The following is a 27,339-nucleotide window of genomic DNA, read 5'->3' as shown; positions in this document are numbered from 1 at the left end:
GGTGTTGGGTGCGGAGTAAGACTACCGTACCTATAGTAGGCCGGATTCATAAATAAAGCACCAGGGCCCTCAAACTTCGAGTCCATATTCACCCCAAACCACCATTGTACTCTCCCCTTTTTACCAAACCTATCCACCATGTCCCCCATTCTCCCCGTCGACAACCCCACCCTGCCCTTCTGGCGCACGGAACTCGACGAACTAGATTCCCTCCGCACGACCCCCGACCTTCCCCAAGAGACCGATATCGCCATCATCGGCGCCGGGTACGCGGGCGTGACCCTAGCCTACTACCTCCTGAAACAACTCGGCCACGACAGCACCACAACTTCATCGTCCTATCCGACAATCACCCTCCTCGAGGCGCGGCAGATATGCTCGGGCGCAACCGGTCGCAACGGTATGCCAGCCTTCCCTTCCCCAAGTAAGTAAACCTGCTTACAAAAAAAAAACAGGCGGCCACCTCCGACCCGACATCTACGGCCACATCCCCACGTACATCGAGCGATACGGGCTGTCCGCCGGGGTGGAGATCGCCGACTTCGAGCACGCGCACATGCAAGCGCTGAAGGATCTGCTGGCGGAGGAGCAGATCGACTGCGACTTCAACATCACGCGCAACATGAACGTGTACCTCAGCGAGGAGGGCGGGGAGCGCGCCCGCCGGGCCTACGAGACACTGCTGGCGCAGGGGGTGGCCGTGGCGAAGGATTTGCATTATACGTCGGCGAAGAACGCGGAGGGGGTGAGTGCTGACCCCCGTTTTCTTTTTCTCCTGGCCCGGATGCTCTTAGAGAATAAGCCAGTGATAAGGAGGTCTATCACGGCGATGGACCAAATCACAACTCCCTGAGCATGGACCGAAGCTAACACACACCCAAAGATCTCCGGCGTCAAAGGCGCAAAAGCCTGCCTCTCCTACACCTCGGGCACCCTGTGGCCGTACAAATTCATCCTGGGCCTTCTCCATAAGATCGCCTCGTCCCCGCAGCTGAACGTGCAAGCCCAAACCCCCGTGACAGCGGTTGATGCCACGGAAGATGGGACGCATCACACCATCCACACCCCGCGCGGCGTCATCCGCGCCCGCAAAGTCGTCTACGCGACCAACGCCTACACGGGGGGCTTGCTGCCGCAGTACGCCAAGAACATCGTCCCCTGCCGGGGCATCTGCTCGCACATCGCCGTGCCAGCGGAGCAAGCCAGCGTGCCCTTCCTGCCGTACTCGTACGTGGTGTACACGAAGGAAGGCGGCGGGGGCAGTTATTTGATCTCGCGACCGGATGGGAGTATTATTGTAGGCGGGGCGCAACATACTTTCAAGGATGCGCGGGAGCAGTGGTACAATGTGGTGGATGATGGGACGTTGATCGACCCGACGAAGCATTACTATGATGATTATATGCAGAGGACGTTCAGGGGGTGGGAGGAGAGCGGGGCGTATGTCAAGGAGATTTGGACGGGGAGTGAGTTTTCCCTCGGTCTCGATTCTTCTGGATGGGGAGGGAAATGCTAACATGAAGACAAAAATCCAAGTCATGGGGTACTCGTACGACTCCCATCCGCACATCGGGCAGGTCCCGGATAGTCCGGACCAGTATATCTGCGCGGGGTTCAATGGGCATGGCATGCCGGTGGTGTTGCTCAGCGCGAAGTGCCTGGCGGAGATGGTCGCGACGGGGAAGCCATTCGAAGAGACGGAGACGCGTCTGCCCCGGCTGTTCAAGACGACGGCCGAGAGAATCCATAAGGCGCAGACGGGGCCGGAGGGAGGGGACATCCTGGGAAAGTAGTTGCCAGGTCCTCATCCGGGCTGATATATTGTACATAACCCACCACGATCGATCTCTTTCAAGATAGAAGCATGCTAGCATCGCTTAATGCACCATCGAATTCAAGAACTCACTCAGCCAGTCATCATACCCCGCCCCCAATCCCAAAGCACCTGCACCAACACCCGCACCACCACCAGACACAGAAACATCCTGACTCAACGGGACGCCCTCACTGCCCCCCTCACTCCCCCCCAACTTCCGTTCCCAAACCAACCGCATAGACTCATACTTCCCCACCGACTGAAAAAACACCTCCCCCTCATCAACCTCCTCCTCCTCCTCCCCATCCCCGTGTCCCAAATCCTCCCTTCCACCCGAATTCCCAAAAAACCCCCTCCCCCCCTCCAACCTCGCCAACGCCGCCGCCTGCCCCAAATTCCCCACCACGCGATCCAACACCCCCAAAATATCCACCGCCCGCCGCACGCCCCCGCGATCCCACAGCGGATCCTCCAGCGTCGAGAGCCGCCACAGCGCGGCCAGGGTGCGGGCCAGCTGCGCGAACACCGTGAACGGGAAGCCGCTGTACTCGGCCGGCGGGATGGTAAGGAAGGTTTCGAGCCAGAGCTTTGTGGCGGTGAGGGCGGCGGAGAGGTGGTTGAGGTGGGGGATGTTGAGGGTGGGCGGTTGGGTTGCGGTTTGCGAAGTGGATGAGGGTTGGGATTGGGATTGGGATTGGGATTGGGATGGTTTAGGGTTCGGGCTGGGGCTGGGGCTTGTGTTGAGGAGGAGCGAGGGTTCGGTCAGGGTTAGGGTGGTGTGGGTGTTGTGGAGGTGGATTATTTCTGGTTTGGGGCGTTAGATATGCTGGTCTTTGATGGGAGTTTTCTGTGAAGGTTCTCTGGAGGCAAGGGGGACGTACTGTATTGTTGGGTGTGCGGGGGAAAGTTGGTTTGGGCGGATTGGAGATAGCTGGTTAGGGCGTGTTGGTAGGTGGGGATTGGGGCTTGTAGAAAATTGGAATTGTCTGGGTGGTTTAGTTGCTCGGTGATGTGTTGGTAGCGGACTTGGTGGATGAGGACTTCGTCGTGGGGACTGTCGGGGTGCTGGCTTAGGGTTTCGAGGCATTCTTCTAGGTATGGGGTCCAGCGGAGGGAGGAGGCTTTTTTGAAGAAGAGGGCGATGCTACATGCTAATTAGATCCGAGCGGTGCGTTTTGGCATGTTCCATGCTGCCGGGGCATACCTCGAGGTGAGGAGGTAACAACCTAGCACGGCTCGACGCTCCTCCTTGGACCGGACGGGCAGCGGGGGAGGACCGTCGTCCACGGACGAATGGAGACACAACAGGAGAGAGTTCTCCAGCGAGGAGGGCTTGTCCAGCGAGAGATCATACACCACCGCAATGGCGAGCTGGCTGAACATGATCAGGTTGAGCTTACGGAAGACTTGTTGGCTGGACCTGGATCGAGGGTTAGAAAACCGAGGGGGGTGATAGTGGCGAACAACAAACGTACCAAGCGATAAAGATCAGGATGCCCAAGAGGAGATCGAGATCGCGACCCCCGTAGTCAAGAACCGCCTTCCGCGCGACAATCTCTTTGACCTTGTCGCAGAGCGCAGAGCGCTGCTTCGCGCTCTTCGAAGCCACCGCCATCACACATAGCCACGTGAACGGCCGCTCGCGCTGGAGACGCCGTGCCGTGGTCCCCGATGGGAAGTGGATGAATGGGAGATACGGCAGTTTCTGCGTGAGGAACGCCGTCAGACACTCTTCGGCTTGCCACGGCGCGAGCTCGAGAGCAGCGTCTTCTGGCAAGTGAGCCACCGAGCCGAGACCACCTGATGTCTGCTCGAGCGGCTCGGGGGACTGCAGCCGGACCCGCGGATTGCTCGCATTTTGGATTTCAATTTCAACGTCAGGTCTCCTCCGTGAGATACTGCGCGGGGTCCGTGTCCGGGGCCGCGGCCTTGCCGGCGTCGTTGTCGCGTTCAACTGCTCCTCGATCAAGTCAGCGTATTCATCTGCGGCCGCACTGCTACCAGATGCATGCGCAGCCCGGGCACGAAGCAGCGCGACCACATCGTCCAGCTTCTTCTCCAGCCGACCGCTCTTCGTGGCGGCGGATTTGCGGAGATTCTGCCGGCGCTGGAACGCGGAGGGGCGACATTCTTTGTTGAGGCGCTGACAGCTGTGGAGCATGCAGATAGTCAGTCAGGACAGTGGTGGAGAACCATGCTTATTGTGGAACAAACCCACCGTTGACATTGGCCTCCGTCTTTGGAAAGTATGCACTTGCATTTCGCCTGCGAGCAATTCATACATGCGCGGCCGTACGGGGCCGGGGAAAGATCATATTGCATTGAGGGTTGGTCCATGGCTGGTGGAAGCAGCATGGAGAGTATTAGTATGTGCGGAGGGGGAAACAAAACATGATGTCAGATTCAGAAAAGAGCGGGATTCAGTCAGATTAAATGGAAAGTCGCCGTAGGTGTAAGGAGATAAGGACCGAACGCCGTCGGTGTTTAGTTGGTGATTTCGTGACTGGTGAAAGGATTAAAGGCCGACGGACATTGCGGATTTTAGTTGGCCTCGGCCATAAGCCCTAACTAAATGTATGACAGTGTATATAACTACTGCATAAGGACAACAAAGAGAACATCATAACCAGCATCATCACCATCAATCAAGACCGACAAAAAGACAACAGTTTCAGCCACAGGATCCGATAGTCTTTGAAAACCTCAACCATATACCACCCTCTTCACAATGTCTCCCAGCAACCGCGCCGCGTGGCTCAAGTCCGAAAAAGCTTATCCCCTCGAAGTGGACGAAGCAGCCTACACCCCTCCCCAGGAGAACGAGATCGTGATCAGGAACCAAGCCGTCGGACTCAATCTGGTCGACTATGCGATGCAAGACATGGGCACCGCCCTCTTCCCCTGGTCGACCTACCCGACCGTCCTGGGCTGCGACGTGGCCGGCGAAGTCGTCGAGGTCGGCCCCGGCGCCCTCGCCTCCCGCTTCAAGCCCGGAGACCGCGTGCTCGGCTTGACATCAGGCGTCCGAACCAGCCGACCGGCTGATGGAGGCTTCCAGTCCTACGTGGTCCTCACACCCCAGACCACCGCGCTGATTCCGCCCCAACTATCCTTCCCAGACGCCGCGGCAATCCCCTTGGGAATCTCCACGGCCGCCAGCGGTCTTTTCCAGAAGGACCACCTTGCCCTACAGTTCCCGCGCGCCCCTCGCGCCGCATCCACCGGCCAGACGGTGCTTATCTGGAGTGGCTCGTCGAGTGTCGGCAGCAGCGCGGTTCAGATGGCCGTCGCAGCCGGGTACGAGGTCTTCAGCACGGCATCGCCCAAGAACTTTGAGTTCGTGAAATCCCTGGGGGCAAGTCAAGTCTTTGACTATCGCAGCAAGACGGTGGTGGAGGATGTGGTAGCGGCTTCCCAGGGCAGGCAGAGTGCGGGAGCGTTTGCAGTCGGCGATGGCAGTGTGGAGTTGTGTGCGAAGATAGTGGCTCAGGTCGAGGGCAGGAAGTTTGTTTCCCTGGCGGTTCCTCCGACAGGGCCGCTGGGGGAGGGCATAGAGTCGAAGTTCGTCTTTGGAAGTGATTTGAGACACAATGAGGTTGGGCCAGCGATCTTCGAACACTTTCTGCCACGGGCACTGGAAGATGGCTCCTTCAGGCCTGCGTTGAAGGTGGGGGTGGTGGGACGGGGGTTGGAGTCGGTTCAGAGTGGCTTGGATACTTTGAAGAAGGGAGTGTCGGCGACGAAATTGGTCGTTGAGTTGTGATCTGGGTTTGATTTCGGTATTGATATGTAATATTTATATTCTTTTTGTGTCTTACTCTCCTCATGTCCGAGCAAACATACTGGCCTTCAACCCTACTGTATGCTTATCCCGCCTGTCATTCTACCGGTAGACAATTGGAGTCCAGTGGATATGATATGTCATGTGCGGTGACACTTTCTGAGATCTATCATCGAGTTGCCTGAAAGGTAAGCTCCACTGAAAAGACAAAAGAACTGGAGAAGGTCGGATAGTTGCACTGCATCAAATGTGGCGTTCAATACTTCGGAGATTTATTGGCAGATAATGTCTCCACGGCTAAGCAAGGAAGGCAACTGAATGCCTACCTTTTAATCGATGAATCTTCTGTTCTTTTGAAGCAAAGACCGCAGCGCACTTCTTATCACGCCGTGTGACAACTATCTGCAGCAAGACCTCGCCTCCATGGATACACATTTGACAGGAGAGAAGGACTCGGAAGATCTCACGACCAGCCTCCCCGACATCAGCCAGACCGAATTACCCCTAGAAAAATGGATCACCGGCTGGAAGTTGACAGCTGTCTTTACAGGCATCACCGTTGTGAGCTTCTTGATGCTGCTCGATATGTCTATAATCTCAACGGTGAGTCTACCTGAATTTCGAGCGCATGAACTACCACTCATCCCGGCCCAGGCCATCCCTAGAATCACCAGTGATTTCCACTCTCTCGACGATGTGGGCTGGTACGGCAGTTCGTATCAGTTGGCCAGGTGAGCCTTTAGCCCTGCCAGTGTGGTTACTTGACGTACAATTGTTGACTTGATCCAGTGCTGCTCTACAGCCATTGGCTGGCAAACTCTATGCCAATTTCAACTCGAAAGTAGGTGTCGGACTGCTATTGCCCGTATAGACTTCAACTCAAGTTGAGCAGTGGACTTTCTTTACGTTCTTCACCGTTTTCGAACTGGGGTCCCTTCTCTGCGGTCTCGCTACCTCATCCAAGATGTTGATCGTTGCACGTGCCGTGGCCGGCATCGGAGGTGCTGGCATTCAGACAGGCGCTTTCACCATCATCGCTAACTCAGTTCCCATGAGCAAAAGGCCTTGTAAGCTTGAGATAGACAGTCCTCGAAGGAGACCGCTGACAAGTCTACAGCATTGATCGGAATGTCTATGGGCAGTAAGTGTGTCACGAACAGGTTGGTCTCCGTGAACATACGACTGACAGGACCACAGTAGCGCAGATGGGGCTGGTGATAGGTCCCTTGCTTGGGGGTGCATTGACTGAGTTTTCGACCTGGCGCTGGTGTAGGCACCTCCTGCCCTGCTCTCGGCTTATCACTAAACTGACTCCAGGCTTCTATATCAATTTGCCCATTGGAGGAGTTGTCGCGGCCTTGATTGCTTTCATCGACATTCCAGAGCAGCTGCACAAGCCTGCAGCGTTGACAGTTGCTCGCTCAATCCACCGACAATTGGACCTTGTTGGTTTCATCTTGTTCGCCCCAGCTGCGATTCAATTGCTTCTAGCGTTGCAATACGGGGGCAACGAGTACCCCTGGAGTAGCCCTACCATCATTGGTTTGTTCTGCGGTGCAGGCTGCACCTTCATCGTCTTTCTTGTTTGGGAGTACCTCAAAGGCACAGATGCGATGATTCCATTCAAGATCCTGTCGAATCGGGTGGTATATTGCAGCTGTCTGAATTTCGGATTCCTGATGAGTCTAATCATCTGCAAAGACTACTACGTTCCAATCTACTTCCAGGCAGTCAAGGGGGCCTCCCCCCTGTTCAGTGGCCTATTCCGTCTGCCCACTATGGTACCGCAACTGCTTGCAGCGCTCTCCGTGGGCATGCTCGGTAAGTTGCTGCTTGTCTGGCTTTAGATCTTGACTGATATACCACAGTCGAATGTCAGGGCTATTACCTACCATACGTTCTCATCAGCTCCATCTTCAACGGCGTCTCAAGTGGTTTGATGGCTACTTTCATGCCGGACACACCCATTGGCAAATGGGCTGGGTACCAGGTATTGGCAGGAGTGGGCGAAGGTATGGGTATACAGCTGGTAAGCCGACCTGAACCGTAAACGTTTCGTACGGGAGACTAAGCCAGCGCGTCTCAGCCTGTTGTTGCCGTGCAAAGCACGCTCCCGCCCCCCGAGGTGCCTATTGCAATGGGCTTGCTAACGTTCAGCTCAACCCTGGGGGCATCTCTCTTCCTAAGCTTCTCGCAGACCATTCAAAATACAGGTTTGAGGGAATTGCTGCCGCGATATGCACAAAATGTCAGCGCCCAAGATGTGCTTACAGCTGGAGCAACTGGATTTCGGAGTGTCGTATCGGTCGCGGATCTCCATGGGGTCCTCCTAGCATATTCGAAGACCATCGACCGCGTGTTCTACCTCTGTGCGGGTTGCTCCTGCGTGTGCTTCGTGGTTGCATGGGGAATGGGATGGGGTAGTATCCGGTCTGAGAGGAAAGAAGAAGAAGCATCGAGATCGTCGGTGGAGACAGCCTAATATAATCTAGTGTGCTAAGATTGAAGCATGAAGCATGCCATGAAGGAAGCATGAATCATGAATCATGGATCAAGACTGGCAAATCCACTTTTGCGTATTCATCGTATACAGATACGCATCACGTGATTCATGAGATAACCAGGGATTCCGATTGGGTGTTTATGACGCATGAGTCACCCGCGGAAAACTTGAAAAATGAGGCTTGTCCCCTCTTCACTCCTCCATCGTCCTACATTTTTTCTCCAAAAAGTTGTCTCGCTCATTGCTGTTGCATTTTCCTGTGATTATTTCTGTCCTCACCCTCATACCCCATCGCTTCCCTGAGGCTTATTCTCGCCGGAATGGCCACGCAAACTTCTGGCGCCTCTGGCAAACTCCGTCAGTATTCCCCCTCCCCAGAATTTCCCCCGCCCCCGCTTCACATTCTGTCCGTCCCCGCGATTTTCGAGGTGAATGGCTACTAAATCCCGTAGAGAGAGTCGCCTCGCAACCTGAAAACCCATTTTCGGCCTTGATCACCGATCAATCCATCGCGATCATCCCCTCCTTCACTCTCGAGTCTGGTGTTATCTTGCATAACGTTCCGGTGGCGTACACCACCCGCGGCAAACTCTCCCCGAACGGCGACAATGTCTTGGTGATTTGCCATGCCCTCAGTGGTAGCGCTGATGTCGCGGACTGGTGGGGCCCTCTGCTCGGTGGTCCCGGTCAGGCTTTCGATACCTCGCGATTCTTTGTCGTCTGCCTGAACAGTTTGGGCAGTCCGTATGGTAGTGCCAGCGCTGTGACCTACAAGGACGGAGATCCGGAGAAGGGCCTTTACGGACCCGAATTCCCTCTCACCACCGTGCGTGATGATGTGAGGTATGTTGTTCTCGAAAGATAAATGGGAGTATTCATGTCTAACGTCGACAAGGATTCACAAGATCGTGCTTGATGACCTTGGCGTGCGGCAGATTGCTGCCGTCGTGGGTGGTTCCATGGGTGGCATGCTTACCCTCGAGTACGCCTACTTCGGCAAGGAGTATGTCCGTGCCATTTGTCCTATCGCCACATCTCCCCGCCACTCTGCTTGGTGTATCAGTTGGGGCGAGGCGCAACGGCAAAGCATTTACAGCGATCCCAAGTACGAGGACGGCTACTACTCGTTCGATGACCCTCCTGCGACCGGGCTAGGTGCGGCCCGCATGTCTGCCCTTCTTACATACCGCAGCCGCAACTCCTTCGAGTCTCGCTTTGGCCGAAACGTGCCTGATCCCTCTAAGCGCCAGAACATTAACGGCACCGAGAGATTGCCTAGTCCGCCCAACGAGCACTGGGCCGTCCACAACGATGGGCACAAGAGCAGTGGACGCAGCTCCCCTGTGCTCCAGTCGCCTGCGCTTGCCCAGCCGGCCGAAATTCTGTTCCAGGACCCGCAGTTCTCTGGAACCAAGACCTTCAGCAAGACCGTCGAACCAAAGGGCAACCAGAAGAAGCTTCCCACTTATTTCTCTGCTCAGTCCTACCTTCGCTACCAGGGCGAGAAGTTCGTGAAGCGGTTCGACGCCAACTGCTACATTGCGATCACCCGCAAGCTTGACACGCACGACGTCTCGAGGCACCGGGCCAGCGCAGACTCTGAGAACCCTGTCCGCGAGGCACTTGTCCAAATCGAGCAGCCTGCGTTGGTTTTGGGCATCGAGACCGATGGACTGTTCACTTTTGAGGAGCAGCAGGAAATCGCAGCTGGTATCCCAGACTCGAGGTTGAAGCGGATCGAGAGTCCCGAGGGGCACGACGCTTTCCTCCTCCAGTTTGAGCAGGTCAACAAGTATATCCTCGAGTTCTTCCGCGAAGTTCTTCCGGACATCATGTCCAAGGTTCCCGAGGGTGGCGCCGAGGCTGTGGATGGTGTGAACAAGCTAACCAAGAGCAGCACATTCGGCGAAGCGGAGGTGGAAGACATCACCGCCTGGTAAACTGACCATTCCGGTATCCAGATCGACTTTGGCGCAGTCATTGCAGCCTTCACACACACATACACACACACACACACACACATTATTCTTGCCTGACACCAGAAGGGGAACGAAGTCTGGTCTTTCTCTCGGCGACGAGAGGACGCGCCGGCGGCTTTCGGACCCCGCCAGGACCAGGCGCCTCGGGGAAGTAGCGGTGCAAACTTTGTTTATTGTCATTCTTAAGCCAGTCAGAGAGATGAGCACTTAACTGCCTCTCTCGTTTCCTAAACAACAGGTAAGGCTGTAAAAGAAGCATCCAACTGCTCTCCATCGATAAGCCCTCACGAGGCGTGGTCTGTCTGTTTGCAGCAGCCACGATGCCCGGAGGGTGGTGGGCGACCTTTTCTACAAGAGTTCGATCGTACATAGTATGATGAATGAAATAGACAGATCTCGTTTTTTTTGTTCCCTCTTCTTTCTGTATTGTAGCCAGTTTCTATATTGCTTCCGTACTCCCACTCGGTAGTCTTCGTCTTCCTATACCCACGGACATACCCATGGGTCTCAAGTATACAGACAAGGCAACCTAACCCAACCTACCATGCGTTCGTTTACTCATAAATCCCTTAAAACCTTCTACCCCAAAGGCATGCACTGCACGCAGAGCGCGAACAGACCCTCTCCCACCCTGCACGAACAACCTTCCAACCAACGCACCCCGGGCCGGGGGGGCTCGTAATATCCCTCTGCACCCTGCACGAGAATCCGGATTTCCGTCCCCGCGTAATCCGGGGATTCAATGCGTGTGTGTGGCACTGCGAGGCCCGATACAAATCAATCAGTGATTGCGATGACGTCGAATGGCGTCATGAAAGTTCGAGGCAATGGCCGGTGAGTGGGTGGGAATTCCACGAGCGCGGATGGTTAAGTTATCAAACGGTAAGTAGTTATATTGCATGGCTTTCGCAGGGCTGCTAATTACCGTACGTACAGAGGAGGAGGGAGGGAAAGGCGGAGGGGAGGGGGTTTGATGCATGGCGGTCGGCCGGCTTGCTGTTAGAGGTGTCTGAAGTGTAAATCGTACCGGTGGGTTCTGTGGTGTGGAGATTGGCTTTCAGGGAGGAGGGGGGAGGGAGGAGGGAGGGGAATGTGATAGGTCTTTTTGGTGTTTGGGGATTTGTGTTGGATTTGGGGGGGGGGGGAGGTTGTCTTTCGTCGGTTCCTCTGTTGGGGGATGGTTGATTCGGAGTCTGGAGTTCTGAGGTTAGAGGTTAGGGGTTAGTTGATGTGATGGTCAAGCTTGGAAGTCGATTATAGTTATATGGTAGTCAAGGTGTGAGGATGGTAAGCAGTACTGTGATACTGAAGTGGAAGGAAGGTGGTATCACATGATATCTGCTATACTAGACCCATCACATCCATCCAGGGTCTTTTTGACTTCTTCCCTTCTCTCCCTCTCGCTGGCATTGCCTTCACATGACTGCTTTGAAGCTTCGACCCTGAGTAATTTAGCCATACCCCGATTCATCAGAAAGGATTGTCGGAGATCACGGGAAATCGTCTGAATGATGGATCCGATTGCATTCCCCTGATCGGGGAGAGGAGTCTGGGTCCACCACCCACCCCTCCCTTGATTGATCCCTTTCCTGGCTGGCGAATTGAGAAGTCTAATCATCCCGCGCCCCTTGCCAGGGTTTCTTGCCAGAAAAAGGAATGGAATTCGGTCCGTGACTCATTCAAGCTTGCAAGGCTTGGAGCGTGAACGTTGAACGCTTAATTGCAATGGTCTGGACGCTCGCTGTTCGTCTGGGCAATGTGAAGCTTCAATGGCCCATGATGTCAGTCCGGTCCTTGGATATTCAGGCCGAGACACACATCTGAAGCAGAAGAATCCCAATTGTGTGAAAACCTCTCATTGTTCCCAGCAAGGGTACAGTCCCATCCCGTCTGCTGCCCTCCCTCTCCCGCGACAGGACGATCTGGATTCGGCTGGATCCTCCCTCTCGTCTCCCTGCAGCGAATGACCGTGCTCTGTACCCTGCATTGAAGAGTGATAGTCATTGCGGCTTCAATCTCGGGGCGAGCAGGGGTCCAGAGAGATGCCGGGGGGCCAAACGGTACACACAAACAATCCCCAACACCCTCCACCGCAACAGACAGTCTGAGCGTCGCCAGAGTTCAACTCGAAATCCGTGACCGTAACCTTTCTACGCCTGCTTTTATGCCAACCACGCTTTCTCACCTGCCGTTTCATCCCTAACAAAAGTCTAATAGCTTGTTTCCCCGCTCATTCTTCTGGAGTGGCCGCCGCCGTTGTGCGCGCGCGCGGCGCGCAGCTCCCGCGGGCCTCCCTCCTCCTTGCGAATCAGGATCGATCGTCGGGGAAATGCAATGCAGGTTGGAAGGCTATGAGACTCGTCCAGTCCTCTGCAATGTGCAGTGCAAGCAAGCAGGCACTTCATATCTCTTTCGAGTCCGAGACCCTTCTGTCATCATGATGATGGGGGGAGGTGGCTTGTTTGTAGGCTGGCTGGGTGGGTTCCCATTCTTCTACTTCTTGTTTGCTGTGCTCCCGAGGACTTGAGGCATCGTCTGTTTTCTATTCATCCCCACCCCCCGCATTCCAATTCCCATTGCGTATTTTCTATTCTCAGCTGCCCGGGCAACTTTTCGGTTCATTTTTGACCCCATTGAGTTGGGCCGAATCGCGAGAGAAAGAGAGTTTGTTTTGGGCGGCTCTTTTGGGCACCTCGTTGCCCAGCGGACCAAGACGTTCAGAATCAGCCCTGGTCGCAATCGTCATTCCCATGCGAGCAAACTATTCAGCCCTCTCGTTTGTGAGACAATCTTTTTCTCTTCCTGGGATCCTGGGATCAATGATAGCCTAGAATATCATATACAGTACTGGTCCGCGCCAATAGATCCACGTCTCTTCCCTTTTCCGATCTCACCTTCCAGAAGGCCATAACAGTGAATATGGATTTCCTGACCAAGGACCTCTTGTTGAAAAAACGCACCTCATTTTCGTTCCTCTTCGGTTCAAAAGTGTGTAACTTACCCTCTATAATCTTCTGAGACATCTCAAATCCGAGAAGCATGGCTCTGCGGTTCACCAACGTCAGTAAAATGATACTAAAGGAATAGCCACAGAAACCCACCTTCGCCCTTCACGACGAAAGCCTTGATGACCAACCTCCACGATACTACGATCTCTCCCCACAAAAACATAATAAGAATGCCATCGCCCGAAATGAAGCCGAGGAAGACGAAGACAATCTCCTGAGCTCCCGCCAAGAGCTTCCCTCGGATCTGGAAGCTCAGGTCCGCTACGCCTGCTCATTGCTCGTTTACCGCATTGAGCAAGGGATTTCCTCCAATTACTGCCCCAATCGCGCCAAAGAGGCGGCTGCAGCCCGAAAGAAACGTATCTCCACTATATCCACCACCTCTAGCCTCTCAGGGAGCAGTGCGGCCGCGGCCGCGCAGGTTGAGGCGAAGTACCTCTTGTCCAGCACCACCAAGAAGCTTCGCAATGGGATGATTGGACGATTCGGAAATGGCATCTTTGCTCGGGATGGAAGTGAGAAACATGATTCTGGGGTCGGGTTGACACAACAGCCGAGTATAGCGACGATGAGAGAGGGGCAGCGGTCCAAGCTGGGATCCTCGCACTCAAATTATACCACGACCTACGGCGAGGACTCTCTCAAATCTGGGAAGTCGCAGGTGGGAGCTACTGCGGCTGTAGCACGGGGAGAGGAGAGTATGATTGTTAGTCCGATCTCGCCCACAGCACCCGAGGGCGAAGAGGATGTCATCATTAGTCCAATCACAGTATCAACGACCACCACGACCACGACGGAGTCCGAAAACACAGTCTACCGAACCGTGCCGACGAGTCTCTCGCCCACAGACAGCAGTAACAACGGGACGAGCAGCGAAGACACGAGCCCGACCTCGTCCGTCGACCACAACCAAGAACAGCACATCCACCACCAGTTCCTGACGCGGGGAGCAGCTGTCGCGACAGGCCACGAAAAGAAGCCCTGCTGCCAACGAGACCAAGACACCGCCACCTTCCTGTCCCCGACTGACCCGGTGCCGAATCAGCAACAACACAATTCTACCGCGTCCCATGACGAGAGCCCCGACGCCACCAACGACTCTGACGTCGAGGTGTTCCTCGACGCCGACACTGCCGCGGAGTATATCACCTCGTCTGCCGGGGGAGTCGGCGGCGTAGGCGGCCCCAGAGGCGTGGCGATGCCTCTCCTAACAATTAGCACCCCGAGCCTCGGCCTCTCATCTGTAAATTCTACTTCCGTTCGACAGTCGAGGGTCTACAACGCTGCCGCTGCCACAACAACTTCCGTCCTCATCACTGAAGCAGAAATCGCCGCTACCGAGGAGGAGGAAGAAGAAGAAGAAGAAGAAGAAGAAGAAGAAGAAAAAAACGACACCTCCAAGACCAAGCGACATTCCACATACACACCAACATACCCCTTGCACCTGCTTCCGGATGAGATCCTGTCAGGAAGAGGAGGAGAAGAAGACGAGCCTCCCACGATAATCGACACGAACGGCAACGCCCACATCATGACCTCGGCCGAAGAGCTCGAGCGCGACCTCGGCCTCCAGCAGGCGGTGATGACCAAGATGAAGACGGGGAGTATCCTTCTCCTCTCCTCTTCGTCATCATCCTCTTCGCCCACCACCGCGGGGACCGACGGGACGGAACGCACGCGTAGAAGCCACGACCCCGCTCCCACGACCACGGACAGTGGCAGTGGCCCCGACGATACTCCGGCACCGACCCTCCCTCGCCTCCCGGAACCAACACACACCGTCCCCCCGCGTCGACCGGGGACCAGTGCATCGAGACTAAAGACCTCGTGGTCGGCTCTTAGCCACTCCACTGCGTCCGTATCGGGGAAGCTGAGGCGGCGGTTCCGACGATATGGCAACGACGACGACGACGATGACTCGATCATTGACATGGAGATGGAGAGTCGGCGGCCGACGCCTACGACGCTGTTCAGGCGATTAGCGGGCTGGCTGACTGGACGAGGAAGTAGCCGGGAAACGGAGACAGAGAACCTCTCGAGGACGTCGTCGGGTCTGGAGGGCGTGCTGCCGTATCAGGGCACGTGAATGAATTACTATGAATCAATAACGTTTGAATTGGACGAAACTATTTATGAAATGTGTCTCTGAAATGTATCGTGTATGTATGTCCGTGTTACTTTAATCGGAATGTATTTATACTCGCGAGCCGAGTTACCCCCAGGAGATCTACGATCGTACTTGTGATGTTAGAGCCGCGGCAGATGGTCGACGTATGCTAGGTAGGATATCTACTACGTTACGCAGGTGATACTACGTCCATAGCAGAGACGCCAGTCCAGAAACAAAAATGTATATCCATAAGGTATCCATCAAGTCATAGCATATTTCGTAGGAACATATAATCAAACTTCGACTATAACCGGTATAGAGAGAGAGCAGCCTCGGAATGAAGACAGTCCTGTGATTCCAAACTTCCGAGAAACAGGGGAGTAAGTACCCTGTGCGCAACCGATCGGTCCCCCGGTTACAACCCCAGCCAGAACCGAGTCTTCTCGACGGTGAACTCGCCCTTCAGGACCCCCTCCCCGGTGCCCGTGACGTGCACCTCGTAGACGCCCTTCTCCGACGCCCACTTGGCGCGCTGCTCGTCCCACCAGCTGGTGGCCAGCTTCTTCTCGACGGTGATTTCGACCTCCTTGGTCTCGCCGGGCTGCAGGTGCATCTTGGCGAAGCCCTTGAGCTCACGCTTGGGCCGGTTGACGCCCGTCGGGGGCGGGAGGACCCACAGCTGGACGATCTCGGCGCCGGGCAGGGCGCCGGTGTTGGTGACGGCGACGGTGGCGGTGATGGGCTCGCCGTCGGCGGCGGCGGCGGCGGCGAGATGGGCCTGTTCCGGAGCCGAGGAAGCAGTGATGCGGAGGTTCTGGCGGGTGAAGGTGGTGTAGGACAGGCCGTGGCCGAAGGGGAAGAGCGGGGCGAGGTCGACCTTCTCGTAGTACTTGTAACCGACGTAGACGTCCTCGCCGTAGAGGACGCGGCCGCGCTCGGACCGGAAGTTCAGGAAGCTGGGGTTGTCCTGCAGGCGGACGGGGAAGGTGACAGGCAGCTTGGCGGCTGGGTTGACGTCGCCGTACAGGACGTCGGCGATGCCGTTGCCGCACTCGTTGCCGCCGAACCAGGCGTGAAGCAGGCCCTTGGCCTGGTGCACCCACGGCATGGTGACGGGCGTGCCGCTCTGGATGACGACGACGGCGTTGGGGTTCGCCGCCAGCACGCGCGTGATCATCTCGTCGCTGCCGGGCGGCAGGTCCATGTGGTCGCGGTCGTGGCCTTCGGTCTCCCACTCGCTGGTCAGACCCGCGAAGATGACGACCTGCTCGGCGCTCGCGGCCAGGTCCACCGCGTGCGAGATGAGGTCCTCCTGCGTGACTTGGCGGCAGGCGCCGAAGCGGAACCCGCCGGGGCCGAAGATAACGACCCCGCGCATGTCCAGGTCGGAGGTCGGGGCGCTGCCGAACTCGAGGAGGATGCGGTACGTCTGACCGGCCTTCAGGGCCTTGGACCCCCGCTCTTCGACGGTGGCGTTGCCGAAGAAGGCGGTGCCCTGGCGCTGATTCTTGGTGTTGTCGACGACGACCTCGCCGTCCACGTAGAGCTTGCCGGTGCCGACGACGGTCACGCCGAAGTCGTAGACGCCATCCTCCTCCGGGGTGAAGTAGCCTTCCATGTCGACGTAGAAGGTGAAAGATTTGATCTTGGGGTTAACGTAGTCCATCAGGAAGCCGCTCGACGAGACCAGATGCAGCTCATCGACCAGGGTCCGGTTCGCCTCGGACGCGGGCTCGTTGTACACCCGGAACTTGAAGCCGGTCTGACCATCCTCCGTCTTGAGGAGCGGGCCCAGCAGAGGCAGTTCCTTGTGAGAATAGACACCCTGGGCGAACTGCACCGAGCCCTGACTCTTAGCCGAGACGCCCTCGAACGGGGTCACCGTGTAGTACGGGTCCAACGACGCAGAGCCACCTCCGCAGTAGGCCGCGAATTTTGCGTTGGGCCCAATAACGAGGATCGACTTTTCCTTTTTCAAGGGTAAGATATTTCCCTCGTTCTTCATGAGCACCACCGACTCGGCTGCTGTACGACGGAGAAGCGCCTGGTCCTCCGGTCGATTCAATGACTTCTCTTCTGCTTGCTCGGGAATCCCGAGCGGGTCGACCCAATTGACCAAGTTGAGAACATTGCGCACTCGTTCATCCATGACGAACTCGGCAACCTTGTTCGAGGAGATGGCATGTGCCAGGGCCGTTCCACGCCAGCGTGTCTTGCCCGGCATCTCGAGATCTAAGCCCGCATTAATCGCGTCGGAGGTGCTGTACGTTCCGAACCTGCATCCAAGGAATCAGCTTTCCGAGCCCTCTTTTAGAAAAATGCTGGGGACCGCGCCTCACCAATCACTCATCACCAGCCCATCCCATCCCCACTCCTTCCGGAGGATGTCTGTGATGATCTCCTTGTTCTCACTCACATGCGTCCCATTGACTTTGTTATATGCGGTCATGACGCACGCTGTCGGGCAAATGCGCATCGCCAGCTGGAACGGCAGGAGGTAGACCTCCCTCAACGCCCGGTTCGTGATGATCGTGTCGACTGCCAAACGCTCGTGCTCCTGGTCGTTGCAGACGAAGTGCTTCAGAGTTGCCGCGACACCCTTCTCCTGTACACCCCGACAGTAGTGGCCCGCTAGCGTCCCGGACAGGACTCCGTCTTCGGCGTAGGACTCGAAGCCTCGACCGCCCAGCGGGGACCGCTGAATGTTGATGGTCGGACCGAGAATGATGTGCGATCCCTTGGCGATGGACTCCTCGCCCATCAGCCGCCCTACTTGGTGCAGAAGCTCCGTGTCCCAGGTCGCACCGAGGGCCGTTGCGCACGGGAAGCAGGCGGCAGGAACGCCGTTGAAGAAGCGGGTGCCCCGCACGCCGTTGGGGCCATCGGACATGCGCAGGGAGGGGATATTCAAGCGGGGCACAGAGGCAGTGTGCCAGAAGTCAATGCCTTATGACAGCGAAGAGAGTCGAATTAGGGACACACACACAAACGCTTAATCGGACACAGCATGTCGATGTTGTAACTTACCTGCTGTGAGGGCCACCTTCTCACCGAGCGTGAGCTCTTCCAGAGTTTTCTCCACGTCTAAGCGAGTCATTTTGCGGGGTTTATACCTCAAACAACTCCTATACTCTTTTTGTTGTTTTCCGTTTTATGGTGGAGAGTTTTACCACTCCAGAGAGAGGAAGGGTAGGATGAATTGCAAGAGGGATCTATGGTCCAGGGAGAAGTTGGGCTTAAGGATACAGCGATAAAGCGATAAGACGATAAGAGAATAGGCGGGGGGGAAGGAATGCCGTCATAATTTAACCGGGCAGGAAAGGAATTGAGGGTCTAGATATAGTCCTTGTTTCTGGTGGGACTGAGTCAGTCAGTCGCATTGAAGAAGCCGGATGTCGCACACAAGCTCCCCGCCTCCAAGAGGAGCACAGAGCAGGGGAGATCCCAGTTGCAGGATCCACCACTGTTGACGGATGATCGGTTGGTAGGGCCGGGATGGAGGTTGAACCGTCTGGGCGTTTGTTTGGACATACTAGTACTTGAGTATGAAGATGAGACACAACTGGTGTGGATGAAGGAAGGAAAGACGAAGCCGAAGATTAACCGGCGAGGGGGCGGAACGGAATGTCGGCCCGATCGCCTGTCCTTTTGGTCATTTTATCAACAAGGCCCGCGACCGAAAGGGAAATTCTCCTTGCTGCTGGTCAGTCAACTGGTCAGTCAACTGGTCAGTCAACTGGTCAGGCCCGTGTCACTCAAATGCACGGCCAGTGGAAACCATTGCTGCTTCAGGAAGAATCATCAGATCGGTGCAGGACATTAATTGCAATACAACTGGCCAGCCTGGCCTCATCTCATTATCAATCGGCTCGTACTTGGTGGGTACTACTAACTATGTTACACACATGCAATTCACTCCCAGGGTTTATCACAAGCAAGCAAGCTCAGCCAATGGATGCGTTCAATCAAAATGTCCTAACACCGTCGAACAATGCATGAGATCCAGTGCACAAAATACAGAGTAAATTCAATGGGAAGAGAGGGAGAACGAGAGAGAGTGTGTGTGTGCAAGTGAGCGTGCACAAATGAAAAGGATGGGGAAAGAGAGGTTGGGAATGTGGAAGAGGGTGTGAGAGAATTGAGTATAGAGGGTGTGTGGGAGAGTAAAGTCAATGAAAAATAGAAAACACATTATCATGCAGTACAGGTCATTCCGCGGATATTAGACTAACCCCCACGTCGTGGTCGCTTGCTTTCACCACCCATGCGCATTCCTCCTCGTCCGGCTCCCTCGCCATGAGTTCCGTCGTCTCCCGGTCGATTGCGCTTACGATGAGGCCCTCCGCCAGCACCGTCACGATGATATTCGCGGTCTCGCTGGCGATCACCTCTGCGATCGCGGTCCCGGTCTCGCCCTTCGCGCCCTCCGCTCCAGCGTCGTGGCTCCTCCTCTGCGCCAGCAGGTGGTGGCGGTGGAGGTGGAGGTTGCCCTCCAAGGGATGATGGTGGCCTGAGACGTCCTTCGTGGTCTTGACTGCTCGGGGCAAGGTCCGATCCTTCTTCACGGTCACGTCGTCGCCGATTGTCCTCGCGTGCTCCAGCACCCCGCCGGGCAACTTCACGAGACTCGAAGCGCTCTTCGCGCGGAGTGCCCGCTCCAGCATCGCTGCGACGGCTGCGCTCACGCTCATAATCGCGTGTACGATCCCGATGCTCCTCCCGTCGAGAGCTACTCCGTGATCCTTGATCCTCGCCGCCGCCGCCGCCGCCGCCACGACGCTCACGTTCTCGCTCTCGATCGTTGCGATCCTGGTTAAAGCTACCGCCCGAAGAATACCGCATGGATCGCCGGCTCTCGGAACCACTCTCGTCCATCAACTCGCCTCGTCCATTTCCAAATCGGTTTCGAGGATTGTCATCCTCCGGGTATGATGCTCCTGATGGCCGTGAAGCAAGCAAATCGGGTCTCACTTGGGAAGAGGCGCCAAGGCGACCACTCTCCTCCAAGCCTACGGGAGTCTGAGGGCGCGTTGACTGCGGCGACGGCACGTTCGCCCCAGCCGATTGTCGATTGGCACCCCGACCACGAATCATAGGTCCTGGATTGCGGTCGGGCGGCCCTCCGGACTGCTGTAGCATGTTGTTGATCCCGGCAAAGCGTTTGTCGCCACGGCCTCGTTCGCCACCTCCACCACCAAAGCCAGGCCCAGAAGGTCCGCGAGGGCCAGATGATGGCCCACTAGGGGGTCCAGCAGTCCCCCTGGGACCGGACGGAGGAACGCCAGGTGCAGGAGATGGGGGAGGGTGCGAGCGAGGATTGCCCCCATAAGAAGTGTCCTTAGGCTGTTGTTGAAGAACCTTCAGCCGGTCAGGATGGATACCACTGGTGTCGAGCTTCTCGGCGGTAGGCGATGAGGGCCCCGTTGAAGAGGGCTGATCAGGCGCAGCTCGAGCATTCTGACGACCAGGGCCTGTAGGGGGCTGGCGGTCAGGCGCAGTTCCAGCGGTAGGGCCAGAACCTGAGGGACCAGTGTGGGATGTGCCGGACACATTGCGTCCACCTCGTCCTGACATGTTCCTGCCGCGGGGACCTAAGGGCACATCGGCCGGTGGCTCTGGCTGCCTTGAGCGTCCGGCCGTCATGTCAATGCCAGGGTCAGAGTCGATGGGTTGCCGACCGAACCGTTCGCTGCGGGGTCCTGTCGGCATATCTTCGCCGCGCAGCTGCTGCTGAGAATAGTTGGCAGATCGGCGATCATCAGACGGAAACCGTTCCGGTCGATTCAGTGGCTCCATGCGCGCAGGCGACAAGGCTCGTGTTGGTAGGGGTCTCCGCTCGTCTCTTTCCTGCCGCCCTGAATCGCCCCTACGGAAATTGTCCCCGGTCCGCTCGGGGTGATCATGGATCATATCAAGCCGATCAGGGTGGGTTGGTGGACCTGGTCGGGGAGTAGGAAGGCTTTCGCGGCCATCAGGACGCAGCCGGCCAGCCCGATCTGGCCAGTCGTTCTCCCGGAGGGAGCGTCCATCTCGAAGAGGAGGGCCACGGAACGGCTCGTCTACAGGAGGTCGCCCGGGGAAGTCCTGATCAAGGCGGCCATATGCCCTCCTATCGCCTATCGCTGGATCAAACGGTCGATTGAATTCGTGTTCCCCATCGAAACGACCGCCACGGGGATATTCTTGATGTCGATCACGTCGAGTCTCCATTAGATCAGGTCGTGGGGGCAGTCGCCGGTTAGGCAGGTGCGTTTGAGTACGGGTGTTTGGTGTCCCGGATGGAGCTCTGTCGAAGTCGGGGCGCTTTGGAATATTGGGCGGTGGCCTACCGAGCTCAGGACCTTTAGATGCAGCTGACGACTCGGCAGGCAATGCAGGAACGTGAGGGCGAGGAGCAGGTTCGCTTTCAGATGGCGCTGCAGCAAAAGAAGGTGTCTCTTTATCGTCCGATGCCTGAGCGCGGCCACTCGGTTCTGTCGTTTCGGTAGGTTGGGCTTCAGCGGCATTAGGCTGAGAAGCGACGGTGGTATCAGACGTCTCGGCTTGTTGAGCTGATTGGGTACTTTCTTCCACATTCCTTACAGGAGCATCGGCCATTTTCGCATCCTCAATCTCACCATCTTCAACCTCTACACGAGTTAAAGTCTCGGCGTTTATAGCATCTTGGTTTCTGCAATGACAAAATCGGGTGTTAGGACATCTGCCGCCATGGGAACGTTGACTTGTAGGGACTTACTCATTGGCCGCTGTGGGTTTGAATTCGGGCGCAGAAGCATTCAAAGAAGCCGGGGTTCCGGATTGAGGCCGCGGGGTACCGGGCTTTCCCGTGGCGTTGGGTGCATTCGCCTTGCCCGGCGCCGGTTGATGGGCGATGTTGAACGCCTGGGGAAGTAACCATTTCTTTTCGCGTCGGTTGAGATCACCAATAAGCGAAGCAGCGGGGATCTTGACATCATCACGTTCATCCGTCTCGCTGAGTTCTTTCATACTTTTGTGCATATCTCGACCAATCCAGTTCACAGCAGGGAAATGCTGGACGACAGCCTTCAGCACACTGATAGCGTTACGAATGTGCATGTATTCTCCTCCATTCAAGCATGTCTTCAATGCGGACGCCAGAAGACGGTGCCATTTGTACAGCAGTCGCCGGAAATCCTCATAATCGAGGAAAGTGGTGGGTTTTCCTTCGAGGTCAACATTCATGGCGAAACCTGGAAGATCTTTCTTGTTTCCGAAGGCTTCCTTCTCATAAACCGTCTTGTCTGCATGCCAACGACTGAGATCGCGGATGACCTCGTTCAGGAATCGACCAAGATTGTCCGCCTCCTTGGATGTACACTGAAAAATCAAGGCTGTCAACCGTTGCTCCTTGAAAAGCTGATCTAAAAGGCCGACTGTCCGGAAATTGGGGGCACCCGTTGTATGAAGAAACTTGAGCATCTTGAAACAATAGAACGCATCAACGGATGATAAGAGCAAACGAGGCAAGAAACACTGCTCCAACAGAGCAACGTTGAGAGCATCGTGCTTGCCGCGCATGCCCACAAACCATCGGTCTTTCTCTTTCTGCAGTTTCGTCCTTGTTTGACCATAGGCCTTTAGATGAGCTTTGTTCTCCTCTAGGATCCGATCCTGCAGTTGCGTCAGTTGCTTCTTCTCACGCTCCTTCCTTTGCGTGCCAGCCATGCTGATGTCGGAACGGTCATTATTGATCGCGATGACTTTACGTTTCAGGCGATCAATTTCATCTTCGTAAGCTTTCTGCGGAATGTGAACATCGTAAAGTGACAGTTGCCAGAAGGTGACGTAGAAATGAAGACCGACAGTACCCCAGGTTTCAGTAGGTAGGGCCGCCCTAATTTGATCGTGGAGGTCTTGAATGACTGGATTGAGAGAGGGCGCTTCAGCGGGTGCGAGGATGGCAGTGGTTGTTTCAACATTGCCCTGTGCATTATCTGCAGTCTCGGGCTTCTCCTGGTCCACTTCCATAGTGCGCTCCGCCGATGGCTCCACTGCAGCAGGGGTTGTCTCTCCATCTTCTCCTGTATCCATCTTATCACCCTCAATCTTGAGCTGACGGTTGTCCTCTGAAACCCGATGAGCTGCCCCCGCATCCTCATCCTGCCCTTCCTTTTCCATATTCGCAATCTTTAGCGCGATACTTGGCCTTCGAATCCAAAAGGCCACCTCGGGTTGAATGCCATACTCACCGATGAGGGATGCCAAATCGGGGAGGAAAGAATCAAACTCCTCGACAGTGAGATTGCTGCGAAGAAGATCGAGGTACTGGGTCAGAATGCGATGAATCTCGTCAAAAATGTTACCCAGCAGCTTCAGCTCCGAAGCGCCCTCGGTTTCCTTGAAGATACATGTCAGGCGCTCTTGAGCAATAGCAATAAGTAGTTGACCAGCGAGTTTAGATACTGTCAAAGATTTCATGAGTCGTCTCGAGGTCATTTTGGATTCGTGACGTTTGTCTAGCAGCTGAAGGATAGTTTGAGCCTGAAGGACCTCGCCACCGGCCATGGCCTGGATTTGTGCCTCGTTGAAATTGGTGTCTGTGATAATGCCTGCCATGGAACTGATCAATTGCTCCAAGACGATGAGATCCGTTGAATTACCTTGCCGCAGCTGCTCAACGACGTATTGCAGCAAAGGAGCCGGGTCCATGACAGAATATCTTTTGAAGGTTCTCCCTGCAAAGGTGGACAAGGCGTTCAACCATCGACTAGTCAATAGACCACTTTCTTGTACACGGCTTCGACCCTTCTGGCCAAGAGAACTGATCAGAGCCCAGGTCAAAATATCATATCCAAGGTAAGTGAAGTAGCGTGCGCATTCCACAACAACTTCGATGAGATTCTCGTAAGATTCGATCTGGTTGATGGCGACATTGATGACAATTCCAGGGTTCGCATAAGCAATCTTGGCCAAGGCACGAGCCATTGGACGAATGTTTGTCTTGCTCAGTCGCTTAAGGACGTCTTTTGTCTCGGCTCTTGCTTGGTCGAAGGCGGCTTTGAGGTCCGGTAGTCGAGACGTTTGTCCTGAGTTCCACTCCGCGTACATGTTGTAACGGGTCTCTCTGGAGAATAAGCTGACGAGATCGAAGACTTCATTCACAACTCCAGGATTAGCTTTTGTAAGACTGATGGACGGAACCAGAAGCCTCTTGCAAAGATCCTGCCAACGCGCCCTATTCTCGGGGGAATCGTCTTTGCTGAGGCTATCCTTCCCGATTCGCGCAAGTTTCGAGAGCAGAGTAGAGTCCTGACCAATCTTATGGCCTGTCAGATTGAGGAATGAAGAGCAGAGCGCGAAAACGTCATCAACCGACTGGCAAATGGGAACATTGTCAGCCCAGTCATCCCAGTAGAAGCGATAGTCGGTTCCGTCGTTGGTATCCTCCTTGTCTAGCTGTGCCCATCGCAGGACGCGCCGTGGTGGTGCTTGAGCCAGACGAATCTGACCCTTTGCCAGGCCTGCCTGATCTTGGCTCGGGATTTGCTTCTGTTCGTTGAGCCCCTCAGCAGAGGGTAGGGGACGCAACGAAGCATAGACCTTGCTAATACAGTGATGAAGAATACGGTGAATGAATTCCGGGAGCTCCGGATAGACGTCCATGAGCCAAGGGAATTTGCTGAGGATGAACAAAGACTCTGGAAGGGCGCCGATTGCCAGTAGACTTTTCAATAGCATAACCTTCTGGTCTGACGGTTCCGGCAGCTCCTCCTCTTCTGCCTTCGCAGCGGCAGCCTTGTCCGCTTCTTGTTCCTTTCCGGGAGTGGCAGACCGGGGCTCGGATTCACGAATGCGAGGCATGGGGAGAGTGTCATCCGATAGGGCACCGGCCATCATCAAAGCATTGACACCACCTCCCGGACGTGCAGCTCTCTCTCTCTCAGCCTTCTCCTTGAGCTTTTCCTCCTTTAATGTATCCATTGAGTCATCTGGTCTCCAAAGATGGGGATATAGGTCGCGCAGGGAGATAAAGCCCACTTTAATCAGCAGAGCTGCCAGGTAGATGAGATTATCTGGAAGAACGTCTGACTTTGAGCGAGCCTTGGAAGAGTAGAAGCGTAACTTGAAACCGAGAAGCTGAGCCGCGACTCGACTACCTTTAGGGGGCAATGTGCCTGTCTCCTCGATCCACTTTCGCATTGACTTTTCTTCCTCAGAAAGACTATTGCTTTCAGGAAGTATCCGCTGTACCTCTTCCTGAGTAACAGGTCGTCGGCCAATCTCAAAGAAAGCCCGAATCCCAATCTCTCTCACCCGGTTCCAAAAGTCGCGATCGCGCTGTTCGTTCGCAACCATGATGTCGGCTCGCTCTTCATCTGTAGTCGCCCACCCAGTCGATCCAGGTAGAGCCCACCTGGGAAGACCAGAATCGCGGTTTCCACCTTCCATATTGCGGAAGTTGTCCTCTTTCGGCCACCATGAACTAGCTCGCAAGAGTTTGACGAAGAAGCGATACTGTTTCACCAGGACCGCTGCGAAGACATCAAGAGTGACGTCGAGTACACGGCCAACATCCATGTCGAAAGCACCGATCATCGCCTTCACCTTTTCGAAGGTGTCTTCCACCACTTCACTGGATGGAGGCTCATTGTTACTTGTCGTAAAAAGTTCGGTTAAAAGCTTAGAATAACCTTCAGATTCCTCGCGTAGAAGATTGTAGTTTGACTGTCGGTACAAGAGGTTGGTCTGCTTGCGAATGCCCATACGGGTAAAGGTTTCGCGGACGAGTCCGAGCGATTGAAGGAGTTGCGTGTCGAGCTGCACGCGCATAAGAGCTGGGTTGATGCCAGTGGAGTAAACAAGCGGTCTCAGGGCATTGTTTGACGTGTCGGAATCGGTCAGAATGGACAGGGTGTCTAGAAAAAGAGATTGCGTGTCAAGGGTGCTTGAAGTCGATTGCTCCCCGTTCATGTCGACGTTCTCCACAGTAACATCATCGCCAATGATGTCTCTAACTGCTGAGCCCGCGTGGTCTGGTGGTAGTCGGCCGTACAGGACTGAGCGGATAAGCTCCTGGTATACGGACGCCAGACCAGACGCATCTTGCGTGTTTTTCGCTTGGATACCCTTCTCCACGATCTCCTTTCTACCAGAGGCGGCCCAGTGATCGATCACTGATTGTGTAACGTACTCGTAGTCGTACGGTTGTGGTGGGCCGGGAGGAGGCTGCACGGGAGCACTTGATACTTGCATTGGAGGCGCAGGAGCGGGCGTTGGCGCGGGTGACTGTTGGGTCTGCGTCTGAGGTTGCGGCTGTGACTGGGCCGATGGAATTACAGGCGAAGGTGATGGAGGAGGTTTGTTCTCATCGGCATTCGCAGAAGTTCTGTTAATCTGATTTGATTCAGGCACATCTTTCGCGGGCGCGCTGCTGGGCGGGGACATGGCCGTGTCCCTCCGACCGCCAGGGAAGTTCTGGCTATCGCCACTGGGACGTCGACCCATATTCATATTACCCCCTCTTCCTCGGCCGGGAGGCCTCCGTCCGCGGCCACGCGAGTCGTAGTCGCGAGACTGCGGGCCGTGATTGTGTTGCGCCATATTGAGATTACCTGGTCGATGGGGGGATGGTCGTGAACCGTCGTTCCCGGAATCGCCAGACCACGATCGATCGCCTCTTTTTCTCTTTCCTCCGGCACCTGGAGCCATGACAGGGCCGATCGAAGCTAGAGGGCTGAGGGAGAGAACAAATGAGTTCCGGACAGGTCGCAGTGCATGCGGCGGACCTAGATTGGAGACGGTCAGCTTCCTCAATGGGCTAAGAATTGGGATGATTGCAATCAAAAGGTCAGTTTTTGATGCATATAGGGAGATGGGCGACAACCTGCTGTGGAAGACTCATGCGGGGGCTCAAAATGGATAAGCAGACACCTGGGGAGAAGTTTCAAGGTCCGTTTGCTTGGATCGGCGAAGGTGATGGCATCGGACGGGTTCGCAATGGAACAAAGCGGCGGCTGGGCGGGTAGCGCGTCTATATCGCTTACCGTATTCCGCGCTCCGCCTCAATTGACTTTGCTAACACATGCTTCTAATGGAACCATAAACATTGTTCTTTACATATGAACCTACAACAAACGGCTCTGGAGAGGGATAGTCATTTCATTCATCAAATCAGCTCCGT

General features: G+C 55.5%; 8 protein-coding genes across 8 annotated transcripts; 5 read left to right on the top strand and 3 right to left on the bottom strand.

Annotated features, from left to right (window-relative positions):
• Window positions 1–132: 132 nt before the first annotated feature.
• Window positions 133–1,793, top strand: BO95DRAFT_365563 (NAD(P)/FAD-dependent oxidoreductase; the record flags this gene model as incomplete). The annotated part of the gene is made up of 4 exons (XM_025582704.1): window positions 133–400; window positions 456–745; window positions 884–1,466; window positions 1,537–1,793. Coding segments are annotated over 4 exons (1,398 nt in total), but the record flags the coding sequence as incomplete, so codon positions are not given.
• A 252-nt stretch (window positions 1,794–2,045) lies between these two features.
• On the bottom strand, window positions 2,046–4,196 carry BO95DRAFT_391477 (Zn(II)2Cys6 transcription factor domain-containing protein; the record flags this gene model as incomplete). Its single annotated transcript, XM_025583627.1, has 5 exons — window positions 4,035–4,196; window positions 3,292–3,966; window positions 3,021–3,236; window positions 2,698–2,960; window positions 2,046–2,620 (listed from the first exon to the last, which is right to left on the bottom strand). Coding segments are annotated over exons 1-5 (1,866 nt in total), but the record flags the coding sequence as incomplete, so codon positions are not given.
• A 275-nt stretch (window positions 4,197–4,471) lies between these two features.
• BO95DRAFT_498953 (zinc-binding alcohol dehydrogenase family protein) lies at window positions 4,472–5,716 on the top strand. Its single transcript, XM_025590933.1, has one exon. The coding sequence runs from the start codon at window positions 4,545–4,547 to the stop codon at window positions 5,577–5,579; it is 1,035 nt and encodes a 344-aa protein (XP_025441226.1). The 5' UTR covers window positions 4,472–4,544; the 3' UTR covers window positions 5,580–5,716.
• Window positions 5,717–6,020: 304 nt separating this feature from the next.
• BO95DRAFT_415868 (MDR family MFS transporter) lies at window positions 6,021–8,079 on the top strand (the record flags this gene model as incomplete). Its single annotated transcript, XM_025584368.1, has 9 exons — window positions 6,021–6,200; window positions 6,252–6,328; window positions 6,387–6,438; window positions 6,490–6,664; window positions 6,715–6,738; window positions 6,795–6,866; window positions 6,915–7,418; window positions 7,466–7,626; window positions 7,684–8,079. The coding sequence occupies 9 exons, from the start codon at window positions 6,021–6,023 to the stop codon at window positions 8,077–8,079; spliced, it is 1,641 nt and encodes a 546-aa protein (XP_025441225.1).
• A 242-nt stretch (window positions 8,080–8,321) lies between these two features.
• met2 (homoserine O-acetyltransferase) lies at window positions 8,322–10,479 on the top strand. Its single transcript, XM_025586757.1, has 3 exons — window positions 8,322–8,457; window positions 8,553–8,943; window positions 8,996–10,479. The coding sequence occupies exons 1-3, from the start codon at window positions 8,421–8,423 to the stop codon at window positions 10,038–10,040; spliced, it is 1,473 nt and encodes a 490-aa protein (XP_025441224.1). The 5' UTR covers window positions 8,322–8,420; the 3' UTR covers window positions 10,041–10,479.
• A 2,519-nt stretch (window positions 10,480–12,998) lies between these two features.
• On the top strand, window positions 12,999–15,173 carry BO95DRAFT_464704 (uncharacterized protein; the record flags this gene model as incomplete). Its single annotated transcript, XM_025589078.1, has 2 exons — window positions 12,999–13,067; window positions 13,173–15,173. 2 exons carry the CDS (start codon window positions 12,999–13,001, stop codon window positions 15,171–15,173), a joined length of 2,070 nt encoding a protein of 689 aa, XP_025441223.1.
• Window positions 15,174–15,439: 266 nt separating this feature from the next.
• Window positions 15,440–18,753, bottom strand: BO95DRAFT_443891 (beta-glucosidase H). The gene is made up of 3 exons (XM_025586756.1): window positions 18,225–18,753; window positions 17,537–18,143; window positions 15,440–17,473 (listed from the first exon to the last, which is right to left on the bottom strand). Exons 1-3 carry the CDS (start codon window positions 18,292–18,294, stop codon window positions 15,613–15,615), a joined length of 2,538 nt encoding a protein of 845 aa, XP_025441222.1. The 5' UTR covers window positions 18,295–18,753; the 3' UTR covers window positions 15,440–15,612.
• Window positions 18,754–19,020: 267 nt separating this feature from the next.
• On the bottom strand, window positions 19,021–27,107 carry BO95DRAFT_443889 (putative THO complex component (Rlr1)). The gene is made up of 3 exons (XM_025586755.1): window positions 27,043–27,107; window positions 21,934–26,944; window positions 19,021–21,867 (listed from the first exon to the last, which is right to left on the bottom strand). The coding sequence occupies exons 2-3, from the start codon at window positions 26,757–26,759 to the stop codon at window positions 19,425–19,427; spliced, it is 7,269 nt and encodes a 2,422-aa protein (XP_025441221.1). The 5' UTR covers window positions 26,760–26,944; window positions 27,043–27,107; the 3' UTR covers window positions 19,021–19,424.
• Window positions 27,108–27,339: the final 232 nt, after the last annotated feature.

Source organism: Aspergillus brunneoviolaceus (assembly GCF_003184695.1).
Source record: "Aspergillus brunneoviolaceus CBS 621.78 unplaced genomic scaffold BO95scaffold_42, whole genome shotgun sequence".
NCBI lineage: Eukaryota > Fungi > Ascomycota > Eurotiomycetes > Eurotiales > Aspergillaceae > Aspergillus > Aspergillus brunneoviolaceus.
Note: the sequence above shows the minus strand (reverse complement) of the source record. Positions and strands in the feature narration are given on the sequence as shown.